This window comes from Caretta caretta, chromosome 1 (genome assembly GCF_965140235.1).
Source record: "Caretta caretta isolate rCarCar2 chromosome 1, rCarCar1.hap1, whole genome shotgun sequence".
In the NCBI taxonomy this organism is placed as follows: Eukaryota; Metazoa; Chordata; order Testudines; family Cheloniidae; genus Caretta; species Caretta caretta.
This window is the reverse complement of record NC_134206.1, coordinates 270,183,458-270,199,522: the sequence shown is the minus strand read 5'-3', so window position 1 is coordinate 270,199,522 and position 16,065 is coordinate 270,183,458. Positions and strand designations below refer to the sequence as shown.

General features: G+C 41.1%; 1 protein-coding gene across 1 annotated transcript in view; it reads right to left on the bottom strand.

Annotated features, from left to right (window-relative positions):
• The window catches only part of LTA4H (leukotriene A4 hydrolase), a 30,516-nt gene that overhangs the window by 6,250 nt on the left and 8,201 nt on the right, over window positions 1-16,065 (bottom strand). Inside the window, exons 3-14 of the mRNA XM_048835530.1 lie at window positions 15,275-15,395; window positions 13,401-13,469; window positions 10,582-10,686; window positions 6,295-6,347; window positions 5,365-5,437; window positions 4,903-5,043; window positions 4,654-4,677; window positions 2,508-2,578; window positions 2,284-2,395; window positions 740-884; window positions 551-654; window positions 65-135 (exon numbers count right to left, since the gene is read on the bottom strand). Coding sequence (XP_048691487.1) covers window positions 65-135; window positions 551-654; window positions 740-884; window positions 2,284-2,395; window positions 2,508-2,578; window positions 4,654-4,677; window positions 4,903-5,043; window positions 5,365-5,437; window positions 6,295-6,347; window positions 10,582-10,686; window positions 13,401-13,469; window positions 15,275-15,395 — 1,089 coding nt within the window. The remainder of the gene's footprint in view (window positions 1-64; window positions 136-550; window positions 655-739; window positions 885-2,283; window positions 2,396-2,507; window positions 2,579-4,653; window positions 4,678-4,902; window positions 5,044-5,364; window positions 5,438-6,294; window positions 6,348-10,581; window positions 10,687-13,400; window positions 13,470-15,274; window positions 15,396-16,065) is intronic.

The following is a 16,065-nucleotide window of genomic DNA, read 5'->3' as shown; positions in this document are numbered from 1 at the left end:
ATTGATGTTTGGGAAGAACGCAAAAATTTTAGGCGAGAAAGACAAGAGAAGAAAGCACAATTACGTTGGTTTTACTGGTGGCATGCCAGGGGTGTGCATCCATGCATTCCAGTCAACTTTGTTGAGAACATCCACCTACAAACAACAGATCTTTATTCAGTTTACCATCTACGCGTTTTTTTCTCTAAAGAGTTTGCAATTTGAAATTTAGTTTAAATCTTTAGCTCAGGCTGGTCTTACAAACCAAAACTAAAGTGCTGATTCCTATGTAGTTTACTTCTGAATAACTATTTTGAACACATGCACTGTAACCCAAACCCACGTTTGTAAGATTTTATGCTACATCTTTACATATTCTCTACATAGGAATGAGGGTGAAGAGGCATAAGCGCCATCTCTTTTTAAAAAGGCAGTAATACTTTATTTATCAGCCTATTTTACTCTGACCATATGGAGTATCTTCAGGTTCCTGAGCTATGCCACAAGTAGAATACATTCTGCCAGTTTCACACAATTGTAGGATCTCAAATAGCCCGAAGCACCATCCAACCTTATCCTTGAAGTAGGAATACAAGAGCTTCTTCCAATCTTCAGTCACAGCACTCTTATAGGCAAACTGCTGAATATAAGCCTTCAAGAAGCCAATGAAGACATCTAAGTTAAAAAAGTATCAATTAATAAAGCCAATGTTTCAAAGTAAAATAAAAATCCTATTTAAAATAGAACTACTAATGCTCACCTGGTCCTCCAAGAAGCTGTTCAAGGTGGAAAAGCAAAGCAAAGCCTTTCTCGTATGGAACAGTAGAATATGCAACATCAGGATCTACTTCATTCAAATTAGGGATCAGGTTAGTGAAAGGGTTTGTGTCTCCAAGAGTATTTATCTGTAACAATATTATACACAAATAATCACCCAGAAAGGCTCCACAATTCGCACAGATTTGCAGCCATCTTATACAGCCATCTTCCATCCCAGACTAAGATTACCATGCTTTGGTGCACATGGCTCTAGCTCATCCCCCTTGCTGAAGTTCCCGAATTAGTACACATTACAAGCCCAACTTTTCATCTTAGGGCTGGTCTATACTACAAAGGCTTTGCCAGTATAGCTATACTGGCAAAGCCCACTAGTGAAGACTTAGCTTATACCAGTTTAAAAAGAGAGTCCTTTTGCCAATACAGCTAAACCACCTCCCTGAACATCAGATGCTAAACTGGCTGCATCCACTTGAAAGATTTTGCCTGCATAGCTGTGTTAGTTGGGGGTGAGATATTATCATTCTTAACTGACATAGCTATGCTGGCCTTGTGATCATGCTCCCATGTTTAGTTTGTTCCCATTTGTGCCATTGTTCCCATTAAAGGATGGGTAGCCATGGCAACAGCTTCTTTCCTCCTACAGAAATCATAGACTGTTTATTTAGTCCTTCAAAAGAAACTAAAAAACAAAAACACAAAAAAACAACAACAGAAGTTACCACTGACAGGATGAACAACAAAACTATTAATCCTAAAGGGGTGAGGCATTTCTCTTGGGAGGCACTGGAGGAAGGGGAAAAATAGACAATTTTTAAGAAGTTAAGCCAGAGACAAAGTCTTTGAAAAGGCAACTACCACAACCGCTTAAATTCTCCTCCTAGAGGCAGAAACTGAGTATCAGGATTCCTGATCTTCAGCACTCAGTTTGGTGCAATGTGGAATACCCGGGCTTTGTTGTGTATTTCAGATCTCTCTCAGATATTTCAATTGCTTGTATCACACTCCAGAACGTCTGAAGTTTGAGAAGGGTGGCCTTGGCTATGGCTATCACAAAAAGGCAACTTTTAGCTGCTCACTGGTAAGCTACTTGTTTTAAAGGGTTTTTAAAGGCTTATACTTTAAATTGCTAATTGCTTTAAAAGCTTATACTATTGCAGTATTTCCTGTACATTAAGGTTTCACTATTATTCACTAGCTGTTGCAATATTCAGGAGTAGTTTGGGATGAAATTCAGCCTTTCAGAAGATCCTGTAATCTTTAAAAGATCCTTGAGACTTAAGGTCTTTTTGTAAATGTTACCATCATCCGTAATCTAGCAGTGTCATGTTTACATTGAACAATAACTTCTTGTTCATAAACAAACCTGAGAGAACACTGGTACTCCGCTACCAACACGAAGATTTTCAGGAGCATTACTATTATCGTTTTCTGTTGCGTATTTCAGGGAAACGTTACGACAACTTAATTTTGATGAGTTAAGTTTAAACATACACATACAATAAACTTCTACCAAAACTAGTTTACCGTATTTTGCAACTCTCTCCAACCTCCCAAAGCTTGGAAGTGCCTGAACTGTTCACCAAACAGCCGTCCACCAATTCTACGTTCCAAATAAACGGTGTGTCCCTCATTTAGCCTAGAGAATTATCAAGAACATTAATTCATGTGAGATGGCAAAACATTTCCTCAGAACTTTTATACGGTAGATAAGAGCCAATTTTTCATAATGCACTCAGTATTACACCTACCAAAAATGCTCCCATGTTTTGTTTGTCACCAAGTTTCCTGTCCAGCTATGAGAGATTTCATGAGCAATAACCTAAAAAACAAAAACAAAAAAAAAGCCACCCATCCCATGTCAGAAGTAGATTTCATTAGATTATCCCAGAGAATACACTGTCAAAGCCAACTGGTGGAGAGAGGGGCAGCAGCAGGAATCACAATGGGCTAACAATTATATATACAAAGCAGATTGCCATTTATTGTAAGTAAGCCTCTAGATATCAGATTCACTCAGGTGTTACAATGTCCCACACCACACACCCCTTGAAAAAGTAGTTTTCAAATTGTGGTCTGTGAACAGAGTCTTCCCTGGTTAGCAGCGCTGATCTGTTTGGCGCTGTGACGGCTGTTCTTGATTTAAACTGCTAAGTCACATTAAAAGAAAGATTATTTAAGGTGTTTTAGTGCTTTCCTGATATTGCTTTTTCAGGTATACAACTGCTGTAGTGCAGGGATGTTATTTCATTACAAATGGGAGGAGATATGATTCATGTAATCATGAATAGGGTGCTGAATCATACGAGATACTAAAAATGTGGTCCACATTGAAAATTTTAGAACTCCTGTTGGAAGGCATTACAATACTTACGTTCATTTAAGGGACTATATTCCTCTACTGGAAAGATTTAATAATTAGATGAATTGACATCCAGACTCCTCTCTCCAGACAAACATTAAAATATAACTAGGACAAGCACTGAAGTACAATTTCCAATTAAAAAATTATGCACAACTTACTGCAACCAGCTTTAGTGGCTCGATACCAGAGAAACAGGTGACCAATAAATACCATTAGCATAAGAGCCTGAAGAATCCCACCTTTTTCTCCAGAAACAATTTAGTTATATTTTTTAACATGGCTTTGCCAGCGGCTAGGCTATTCCTAACTCCAATATGTGGGATTTATTTAGAACTAAAAACTGCTCCCCTTTAACATTCTTGTGATTAATTATCCGTAGCCCTCAGTTCTTACATTGGGTCAGAGACAGAAGCTTTCAACTTTGCTGACTCATATCTGATTAAACTATATCAATAGCAACATACATGCTAGTATGGCCCAGAAGGAAGACCAACTGAGAACAGTGGCTGGGAGTTCAGTATAGTAGTAATGTAGATTTCTCATAAGATGTAGTGTTATTATGGCTGTGAACTTTCAAAGGCTTTAAATGGCTGAGCTGTAGATTTTATGCAGGAGTTCTCAGCATATATTTTTTCTCAGAGTGTAGCCACCAACTCTTGCTGGTGGCCACTCTCACACTTTCTGAAAATACTTAATTAGTTTTAGGAAAAACACATATGCACATCCAAATCATTATAATTTATTTATAAGTCTGTTGTGAAACGTGATATTAACGAACATACAAGTATCACGTTTCACAGCAGACTTGCTCAGCTCTGCCAAGCCTGGGGACAAATTAAGCCGCGGATGGAAGGCTGGGAGACACACTGGGGAGGTTGGAGGGGGGCTAGAGCCTGAAGCTTCACGATCAGAGCACAAAGCCCCATGGCCAGAGCCTGCTGCCCCCGCCACTCCAGGTCTGAAGGCCAAAGCCTGAGCCCCACCATCCCTGGGAAGGTGGGGAACTCACCAGCTGCCTGCTCCTCCAGCGTTGTGCCCCAGGTGTCTCCAGAAAGGAGCAAGGCCTAACCCCTGCTGGTGGCCCCAGCAAGCAAGAACAAGGTGGTGCATCCAGGAGCAACAGGAAATGGGAGGGGTCACTATTTTGAGCACACACGCACACAGTCCAGGAGGCTATGGCCGCAAGAAAAGCCCCTGGTGGCTACATTTGAGAAACACTGTTTTAAAGGGTCATTTGTCAATATCGTTAAATGGGAAGAAGGAGATTCCTTCTATAAAGATAGTATTGTTCTGCAAAAATGATAGGGACAAGATTTCCCTGTACCTGAAATTTTTGCAATACAACTTGGTATTAAACGGACCTGCTATGTATTTTTCCATTTTGTAACTAGTTAACAGAAAATAAGTAGGATGTCTAAATGAAGACTTAAGATTTAGAAATTTCTCACATTTTCACTGCTATGAACGATTTAAGATTTAACTTAAAGTTATACGGTATTTGGTTTGAAGACCTGAATAAAGTTTATACTTACATTTGACAGTGATCTGTCACCTGCCTAGAATAGACAAAAATCAAATTACCTTGTTGGCTCAAGTTAAACTCAAAATTCATGCACTATACACATCTGTTTCAAGTAAGTTCTATGGCTCTGATAGTCTAAGGATCATTTTATCGTTCTTTAAGGAACATAAGTCCAGAGTTCTATGCACACACCTGGACAGATTTTAGAATAGGTTCTAATGGAAAGCTGAAGAATAAAGTGCATAAGTTTCACACTTACCAATAAAGTAGGTGTCACAAAAGTAAGGCAGGGGTTCTCCATACCTCCATAAGGAAAAGAGGGAGGCAAGACTAGCAAGTCATACTGTCCCCACACATAAGGCCCTGCCAGATCTTCTGCTGTTTTCAACATGGCTTCAGTCTGAAACAAAAGTTAACATTGATTTTTAATGAGATTTGTAATTACAATTAGTAAGTACAGGTTATCAGTATGATCCTAATGATCCACACGCAAATCTCTCAGACATCTTAAGTTCCACATGCAGACCAATGGCAAGATTGTGCCTTGTCATTTGTGTAGCGAGATCAGCAGTTATTTGATGTTCCTTTAGAAAAACAGAACACTCTTTGGTGGAAGGGAGGAGAGGGGAAAAAATTAAAATGAGAGCAATTGTAGTATTGGCTGTTTATTTTTAATACTATGTAAAGTGAGTGAATAGTGAGCAAACTCTTTGTAACTAACCTCCGCAAATTCATATGCAGATTTATCAACCAGCTCCTTCTCAGCCCACACCAGCGTCCTGGGGCCAATCTGTCTGTAGAAGTACAGATTTCAGTTAGATACTTAACTTGAATTGATGTTCTATGGGAAGCCAGAGCATAGTGCATGATGGGTTTAAATATACTCACAGTAGCCCATATTACTGAGGAGAGGTTCTGGAGAAACCTCCGCCACCCTCGTTTCACTGCTATGTTTGAAGGGGGATTGGAGAGGAGAGAAGGAATGACTAATTTAATTTTAGACACACGTCTTTGCTTCTAGACTTAATGTTCTAGTCCTCCACAGGAGGACAGGTAGAGGAGAGGTGCAAGTGCAGTTTAAAAAAAAAAATCCACAGGAAATATTTTTTGGATTGACTATCTAGATGGGGGATAAACTGAAGTTCGTGCTTTTACAGTGTTAATACAGCACCACCTCCACCAGCGTTCTGGGCCTGATTAACATACCTTTGTGCAAATGAGTGATGGGGTTGATGCTAGTATATTAGGACTTATGGAGGAGACAAAGGCTCATCTAGTGAGTGATTAGTTTCTAGATTATTCTCGGGACTAAAAGGTTGGGAAGAGAGGAACAAAGACTCAGTGGCTAGATTCTATTCCATTTCTTACCCTTACAGTGAGAGAGCAGGCTCAGTAGCATTCTCTTTCTTGTGTTGTGGCTAGATACTCCTTGAGATGAGAATAATAAATGAAGACTTATGGACTAGCTAATACGCTCAGCAGTGTTCCAGGTGGGGGAGTACATACTTGAATGTTATATGAAGGAGCATCTTAACACTCTTCCACTGACCAAGAGTTTTCAAATTAGGATCCGGAGTCCAACTAACGTCAAGACTCTCTCAAACTTTCTGTAATTGATAAAATTTAGCCAATGTGTACCATACACACTTACCTGCTTTCCAAAGCCCCAACCACGAATGCAATCAAGTAGCAGGGTATTGGAACCTAATGGAAGATATTAAAATTATCTATTTAAAATCCTAGTTGTAATATCAGAACTATCACCCACCAAGTTAATCAAAGAAAAAAGTTACATAAGCATAGTTGTGAATTCTTATTCTTCAAAACCTTCTGCCTTGCATTAGCCCATGGACCTTGTTTTTCTTCTGCCTGATGTGGGGTAACAGATTTATGAGCCAGTGATAGTAACAAGAAGGGTTTCTTCAGGTATGTCAGCAACAAGAAGAAAGCCAAGGAAAATGTGCGCCCCTTACTGAATGAGGGGAGGCAACCTAGTGACAGAGAATGTGGAAAAAGCTAATTTACTCAATGCTTTTTTTGCCTCTGTCTTCACGAACAAGGTAGCAGCAGTTCTGCAGAAAAGGACCTAGGGGTTACAGTGGATGAGAAGCTGGATATGAGTCAGCAGTGTGCCCTTGTTGCCAAGAAGGCCAATGGCATTTTGGGATGTATAAGTAGGGGCATAGCGAGCAGATCGAGGGACGTGATCGTCCCCCTCTATTCGACATTGGTGAGGCCTCATCTGGAGTACTGTGTCCAGTTTTGGGCCCCAAACCACAAGAAGAATGTGGAAAAATTGGAAAACGTCCAGCAGAGGGCAACAAAAATGATTAGGGGGCTGGAGCACAGGACTTATGAGGAGAGGCTGACGAAACTGGGATTGTTTAGTCTGCAGAAAAGAAGAATGAGGGGGGATTTGATAGCTGCTTTCAACTACCTGAAGGGGCCTTCCAAACAGGATGGAGCTAGACTGTTCTCAGTGGTAGCTGATGACAGAACAAGGAGTAATGGTCTCAAGTTGCAGTGGGGGAGGTTTAGGTTGGATATTAGGAAAAACTTGTTCACCAGGAGGGTGGTGAAGCACCGGAATGGGTTACCTAGGGAGGTGGTGGATTCTCCTTCCTTAATGGTTTTCAAGGTCAGGCTTGACAAAGCCCTGGCTGGGATGATTTAGTTGGGGACTGGTCCTGCTTTAAGCAGGGGGTTGGACTAGATGACCTCCTGAGGTCCCTTCCAACCCTGATATTCTATGATTCTATTGTTAAGGAACCAACTGGCAGTTATAGATAAACTATGTAATCAAAATAGTTTTGATGTGTATGTTCTGTTTCTGTCAGTATCCTGTTAAGTGCTTTCTCTGTCTCTGAAACAATGTTTGTCTCTGGAAGAACAAGAAGTGATAAGAAAAAGGTATAACTGGTCACTGCAATCCCACACTTTTGAAGCTGTTTATCAGTCTTCCCACTACCGTGAATAAACCCCTTCAGTATTGTCTATGCCTGCCTGATTCTATGGGAAAAGAATCTCCTTGCTTCGCAGTATACAAAAGCCACCCTGGGAACCTTTGATGTGCGTTACAAAAGTGTCACATCTTCCCTCCTGGCTTTCTATAAATACCCTGGTTCCATTTGCTTTTGTGGGCCATCGAGGGATCCTGTTAGGACAAGAGACAATTGTGCCCCAAACTCAAAAGAGAATGATTGGTTTGTGACAGACCTACTTGTAGACTTCTTAATCTTCAACCCCAGCCCAAAGAAGTAGATCAAGAGCGTGTTGCCAGTTATTGGCTGCGTGTGTGCGTGTTTTTTCTGTGTGCTGCGCCACTTGTGCGCAGATAGCTGGCCCAGCAGAGCTCGATCGAACTGCCCAAAAAGACCACAGACTTGGTTCCATAGCAAAGGCTCTCAGCCAGGTTTATTGTCAAACCACGGTCCTAGATTCCCAGATCAAAGTCTACAATTACACTACCACATGTATGCCTGTTGCACTGGACTCAGCTCAATGAATGGTGGGACTTTCCATTCCCCCTTTGGCTGGACAAAGACAACTCCTCTACAACCCCTCTTTTATAAACTGGAAAAAAGTTTATACACAAACAAGTTACTAATTGCCCCTCTGACCTGGTTAGTTACCACCCTTTATCTTGTACATGCTGGTTTGATCAAAACATTTCTATCCATCACCCTGGCATCCTGACCTTATCTTTAGGAGAGATCAGTGTGTCCTATATTATCTTCGGGGAGCGTGCTTATATCATACCTGGCATCGGGGTGTTGAAAGCAATAGTATTGCAATTAAGCATCTCAATCCCAGTTTAACAAAACACCATTTCTTTCTGCCTTGACTTCCCTCCTTTGGTCAGTACCACAGGCAACTAAGGAATCCTAACCCTCACGACCACTCTCTTGCACACTACTCCTGGGGAAATTCTGCACCACTGTGCATACATGTCACCTGCAGATTTTTTCCTCCTCCTCAGAAAATAAATTCTGCCAGCAAATCACTGCAATTACATCTTTCACCCACCAGGGGCTGCTGTGGTTCCAGGAGAGGGTGCAGGGCCGGAGCAGCTGGGTGCAGAGAGGGAGAGGCTGCTTTCTCACAGCACCCTGTCTGGGAGTGAGACAGACACAGGATCTGGAGAGGACAGACTTGGGTAGGGGCACAGGAGCTAGTGGGGTGACAGCACTGAGCCAGTGCCACATGGGGGGGGGGGGTGCAAGGACACATGGGGATGGGGTAAGGGGTGGTTGAGGGAGGGTGCAGGGAGGACGGAGGGTGTAGGGACACACTGGGACAGGGGCTTAACTGAATGTGAGATGTGCCTAACTGAATGGGAGAGGTTAGGGGGTCAGCAGTTTCTGAATCTGTTTTGTCGTCTGTGTTGTTACAGACAAATTTGGTGACAAGTATTTTGAAATAAATTACCAAAATAAATTGAAACTGGAACGATTATATTGTGTCAATTTGACAAAATATACAGAATTTTAAAACATTATGTGCAGAATTATTAAGGCACAATTTCCCTAGGAGTATATAAAAACCTCAGGCTTCCACAGTTCAGGGTATGGCAGTGTGGTCATTTTGAAAACTACACTGCAGTAGCTGCGAAGATGGGACAGTTGCTGAAACAAGAGTATCTCAAAAAAAAAAAAAAAAAAGGGGTTGCAAAAGACACCAGCACAAATCCCCCACCATACCATGGGGCTCTTATCCTCATAGGAAGGGTCAACATTCTCCTTCCAGATTCCAATATGAAAACTCTTCCAGCCTCCCCTTTCTTCCTGTAGGTCTTCTCCAGGATGCTCCTCCTTCCCAAACTAGCCACTCCAAAAAGATGCAAACACCTTCTCTCAGTTTTTCAAGCCTAAATCCCCTGCCTCTTCCACATTCATACCTAAGAATACTGTCTCTGAAATGGAATATGCACTATTCAATATTGACAAATACCAAATTTACTATAATTTCTTGCAAAGTCTGATTGCACATTCGCATTAATTCATGTTAGTGACATGCTAGGATACTTTACTGTTGTAACAATTCATTTTTAAGTGTCACTGTTTCATGTGAACATAGCAGTTTGAAGTTATACCAGATACACCAGGGAGCCTCAGAGAGGTGTTTTGTTCAGTGTATGGTATCTTGTACATTGAGCAACACTAGAGAGATTAGTCTACACACGGGCTTCATAAACCACCACATAGGCAGGAAGGGGATTTAAGAATATAGAAGACAACCACAGAAACAAAGTTAATTTCCGTATTTGGGATCAAAATGAACTGCTGTAATTCTTGTTCCTCTTCTTGTGGAAAACCTCCCATGTTGTGATTATATCCTTCATTTGTTATCAAACTAAATTACAATTGTCATTAAATAAATAATTTGTGATCATATGGTTACCTATTGAAAGGATCACATCACCACATGATTTTGGGGTGGGTGTTTTACATGTTTACTGCAAAGGACTCAAGAACAGATGCTCAAATCCATTTATTTGTGTTCTAACAGGTCTTTAAACTGCAGGTTGGTATGTCGCCAATGGTTTAAAGTTTCAGATCTCAGTGGATAACAGAACATGAACTTTCTTAAAAAAGAAAAAAAGGTGCAATGAAGACCAACCTCTTACCCTCATGGCCAAGGAAGTAAATGCTAGGGAAAATATTTAGACAAGTTTGGCAAGCCTACTTCTTAGGGCCAATGATCAGACTAGAATTTGTTTTATGGAATCTGTTGCTTTTAAAAAAAACAAAAAAAAACAAATCTCATCTTGTTCACATGTGCAGTAAAGTTTCCATGAGCCTAAAGAGGACAAATTACAGCGCACACACAAATCTGTACTTGCGTAGGTTTCATGCACACAATACTTTAAATTAATACAAAACTGTGCCTGGCTTCATAGAGTTTCCTAGTTTTGATTTACAAAGACTATGGGTCTTACCTTTTGACTGAAACGATATATCTTCCTATTGCAGTCTTCTGGGTCTGGCATCTCTCCATCACGATTGGCACTCATGAGAGCCACAAGTTCTTTAGGAACAGAAACCTAAATAATGACAGAGGAAATATTGAATTATGAGGGAGTTTAAGTCAGCACAATTGAGATGATATCAGTCATCTTTGGACAGCATTAGCCACCCTCAAACATTATACCACATGCTCAAAACTGCTACAGCAAGTAGCATAACCTAAGTGTAGTTGGAGCTAATATTTTACATTTAGCTTCTCTCCCCCTTTGATCTCTGCCACAACTAGAATCTCACGTCAAGTAGAAATAGACAGTTTGGCCTCCCTCTAAAACCAGCAATGCTTTATCAGCCAGAAGTGTTGCTTTAGATGATGCATGTTTCTTTCTCCTTTTTAGATTCCCAACTCACTGTCTCAATGGATTGCCAGCTTTTACTATCTCAAAAAGGAGAAAAAGGGGGGAAAAAAAACCACCACTACCAGCACACCAAGACCATTTTGTTCATATGTTGACTTAAAAAAAAAAGAAAGATTAATGAATTTAAGGGACAGTTAACTGAAAATTTAACCCTTCCATAAGATGAGTTAAGAGTAGTTTCAAATATCTCCTCCATGTCAAGTTTTGTGGTATTACAATCAGATTTTCCTGATTTGAATAATCTCCCGCCTGTTGCTGTGTGAAAATAAAAATATACATGAATAGAGGGAAATGACTGAATATACAGGGTAAGATTGAAAAACTGTACACAGAGTGCTGTCAAATGCACAAGTAAACAAGCTGAAATCAACAGAGGAAATTATTTTTATTTCAACTTTTCAGCTATGGTAATCTTAGGCATTATTTGTAAATAGATTTTTCACAATGTGACTTTAAGTTGACTCTATAGCTTTAAACATTCCCATATTTTGAAACATTTCCACATTTTTAGTTTAGAATTACTCAGCAATCAGTCTGTACCACAGGTCAAACCTTCCTTATTGCACAGGATTTGTAAGGCTGTGAAGACCTCATAATTGTGTTTATTTTAAAAAGTCCCTACTACCTCTTCATTCCTTTTAGAGAGAGTTTGACACTTTATAAGCATTCAATATTTTTTGGGACTGAATCTCTATTGCCATCACCCATCCAATATTTAGGGCCACAGTCATCATAAAAGATCAGTGGATTCTACAGATGTGGCTTCCATAAACTGGTGAAAGGCCCAATGTGCTCGACCAGGCCACAGAACTGTTCCCACATTGTTCAGCTGTCTACCTAAATCAAGAGGCTCTTATGGAAAACCAAAGGGAAGTTTATCTATAAAGTCAACTAAGATTCAAGATGGAATGCTTTGTGTACAAATGCCAGATAAGTGCTCTTTCTGCAGGCAAAATTATTGCTTAGAAAAAGATTAGGAAGCCTGCATGGCCACGTTTATTCAGTAAACTTTCAGAATCTCCCCCAATGTCTCCCTCAGGTCCAGCTCCTAGGTGAGGGTCCCCCCCACGGGGCTCCACATGCTGCCCCTGCCCCGAGCACCGGCTCCGCACCCCCATTGGCTAGGAGCGGTGCCTGCAGGCGAGAGATGTGCAGAGCCGCTTGCACGCCTCCGCCTAGGAGCTAGACCTGCTGCTAGCAGCTTCTGGGGTGAAGTGTGGTCCGAGGACAGACAGGAAGCCTGCCTCTGTACCCCAGCTGCACTGTTGACCGGGAGCCACCGGAGATAAGCCTGTACCCCAAAGCCCCTTTCTGCACCCCCAAACTCATCCCCAGCCCCACCCCAGAGCCTGCACCCCCAGCCCAGAACCCTGACCCCCTCCCACACCCCAACTCCCTGCTCCAGCCCAGAACCCCCTCCCCACACCCTGAACCCCTCATTCCCAGCCCCACCCCACAACCTTCACCCCTGCTCCTCAATCCTCTGCCCCAGCCCTGAGCCCCTCCCACACTCCAAACTCCTCATCCCCAGCTCCGTCAGGTCGCGGGCATCAACAATATTCTTCAACTGGGTTACCAGAAAAAAAAAGTTTGAAAACCACTGTCCTAGGGAGTAAGCAGGCTTATGAAAGGTTTCTGTGTATGAACAAAATATGTAGCTTGATCTCCATATTCAGAGTTCCCCAGATGGTTTGAGAGCAAAGAGCCCCTTTTCAACATCTCACATAAAATGAAATCTCTGTGGCTGCAGCATCCTCACCTTCCCCAACTCCCAACCCAACTTCAAGTAAAATGACTGCTGATTTGTGGTCTTTGAAAACCTGTGCTCCCACTGCAGCCTCAACAGATTACTCTGCACACCAACAAGGGCCTCCACTGATCTGAACAACATGGTCTACTTTTCATATGAGGGGGATTCAGCACAGCACTGCTTGTGCCCCAGGAGGGACATCCCTTCCCCTTACAAGTTAGAGAAATGCCACCAGGTAGACAGGCAGTTCTGAGTTATAGTAAGGTAAATCCCCATTCGGTGGTTTCATAATAGGCCATATTCTGCAGTCTGTATATGAAATCCCCCAAAGAAATCTCTGCCTGCCAATATACCTACAGACTGAATTCTCACACTATTTCCACATCCCTTACTAGAGGCTGCCCATCAGGTGATAAAAGTGTAAAGCTTTTAATTGACTAACTATTTTAATTGCAGGGTAGAGTGAAAATTTACATAAGCAAGTTGCTATCTGGCAGTGAAATCTGAATGCTCTAATACATTTCTTGCAAGCAGTCTTGTTCACAGAAAAACCTGCCAGCTAGAAGAGGCTCTCTCATTCTAGTTGTGCTCTTCATTCAGATATGCATGATTTGTGTTCATCTACCTCTGCATAGTAGGTTAGTTTCACAGAAGGTGTGTCCTGGCAAGGAAGGATGGCTCTGCAGTGGATAGCCTGGAAAAAGACAAATTACAGATATTTCTTATATGCAGCTTTTGCAATACATTACAAAAACATATGGTGTACAGTGACAGAAGAATAGGAGCCAAACAGAAGGGCAATGTAATATCACCAGCAAAATTGTAACATTGTATATCAGACTGCTGTTAAAAGTTCCTTCCTCAAGGGCCAGTTCTGCTCCTTTCCCATACAGAAAAGGAAGCCTGTCTAGCAAATGTTTCTAGGTATAGGGCAACTTTCACTGCAACTGCAGAAGCATCAAGTAATATGGAAGGATATACTGGGAAAGGAGTATGTTTTGAACTACACATATGCTACTAATGCATCTTCAGCATTACAGAAAAAACTCTCAATGACAAAGAAGGGAAGCACAATTTCTCAGTTTTATAATTTAAGGCCAGAGGGAACCACCAGATCATCTAATCTGACCTGCAGCACTACCATGACCCAGGACCCACACAGTGAAGCCAATCACCAAAATTAGACCAAAGTATTACAGCCCACAGGAGACTAGACTATTTCATGCAACAGGCAGAGCATACAAGTAATCGAGGTGCACCAGTGCCCAATACCCCCAAAATAGCAAGAGAAATGATTAAATGAGATCTTCCAGATAATCCTGATAAGTGACCATACCAACACGCTGCAGAGGAACGTGAAAAAGCCCAAAATCACTGCCAATCTGATCCAGGGGAAAACTCCTTCCCAATCCCACATATAACAACCAGTTAGACCCTGAGCATGTGAGCAAGAACCAGTGCCACTTTAGAGCTAGTCTGAGATGTTTAAAAAATTGAAACATGGATCTTGAAGACTTAGTTGTTAAAGACATATGTACAGTAAAAAAGTACTTAGTTGTTAAAGACGTATAGTAAGGTAAATCCCCATTTGGTGGTTTCATAATAGGCCATATTCTGCAGTCTGTATATGAAATCCCCACCTACCAATATACCTACAGATTGAATTCTCACGCTATTTCCACATCCCTTACTAGAGGCTGCCCATCAGGTGATAAAAGTGTAAAGCTTTTAATTGACTAGCTATTTTAATTGCAAAGGTTCAAATTGCAAAGGTTCAAAGCCAAAATAATACAAGTGTTGTAAACTGTTCCGGGGTGAACGGTTTTGTGCTATTTTAGTTTTATTATCCAAGGGCCAAATTCTGCCACGAGTTCTGCAGGATGGTTCTCAGATGTGTATCTTGAGATCATCATCCTGCTGTAAATGTGTGGTTCTACCATTCTAGCTTTCAGTTAAATCTGTTCCTCTGGACTATAGCTCTCTGTATAAGAAGGTTTGACCCCCCCACTCCAATATTTTAAAGCACACTTCTTCCACTGTTTATGCTCTTCAGGGGTAGCTTGTTTAACTGTAATAGGAATCCATACTTCCTACTTTTTGATGGTCTATGCTAGTTTTCACAGCTAAAAACTTCCTAGAAGACAATGCTATAGGAAAAAAAGTTAACCGCCATCATGTACTGATTGTGAGAACTGAATAATGAAAATAGTTTGGAGATATGACAGTAAGTTTGCAATTATTAAGTTTTATAGCCTCAGCACTAATAAATGCCACCATTTGCATACTGTTTTATCCTTGGCCTTTGGCAATAACTAAAAATTGTGGACTGCTGTACTTTCACTTACTACCCTTTAGATAACGAACATCTAGGAACAAAGTACTTAGAGCCTATACTAAATAAACCTACAATTTGTGTCTTCCCCTCTGTTGCCCTTTTTTAAACTATGAAGGATTATTAAGGTATCTAGACAACATCTAATTTCAGAAAATCCTCCTAACCTGACATTGGCTGAAGAGAAATGGATGTTTCTTCCCCGAAGTCTGTTCTGGAGTAAGCCACTGGAGAGCTGAAGATTTTGGAGAGGTTTCAAAAGAACTTTCCACAATCACATCTTGTCCCCTGCACAAATTAAACAGGTAAGCGTTTTCTGACATGCCCTGTGTGTCAGAGAGGTGAACTGTAAGGCAAAGTCTTCCAGAAGATATTGTACAACAGAGAGTTTCGTAACACTGTCTCAGCTGAAGCGAAGCTATGAAGTTGTGTACGGAAGCCACTTTTTGCTTGTGGCTAGGATACAAATGTACCAACAACTACCCATTAGGTTTCGAATGTTAATACCCTCCCAGGAGGGGTTCTCTTTCATCCTCTAATGAGAAATTTCTCCTCTCCCCAACCGAAAAGGAGCTAGAAATTGGATTTTCCTTCGAGAAGCCTCACAAAGGTTTCCACAACTGTTTAATGGCCTACCATCAAAAGCTACTTACCACTTCAGTACGGAAACACAGTAGTGAGCCAGGCAGAAGTTAATAAAGTCTGTTATGTATCATCACACATTCAAGTAGCATCTATCTTAAAAAAAGTGGGCTTTGTGCACTTCGGAATGAAAAATACCGCATTCCCGACTGGATTTAGACTGAATATCCTAAGTACTAAATATAAGCAAAAGAATGGTGGAAGAAGAAAGACTGGCATATGAACAATCCCATTTGATTAATGCCATTAAAGAAAAAATATGACATGCCCCAATTTTATTCAGAACTCATGATTCAACAGTTCATAATCAATGAAG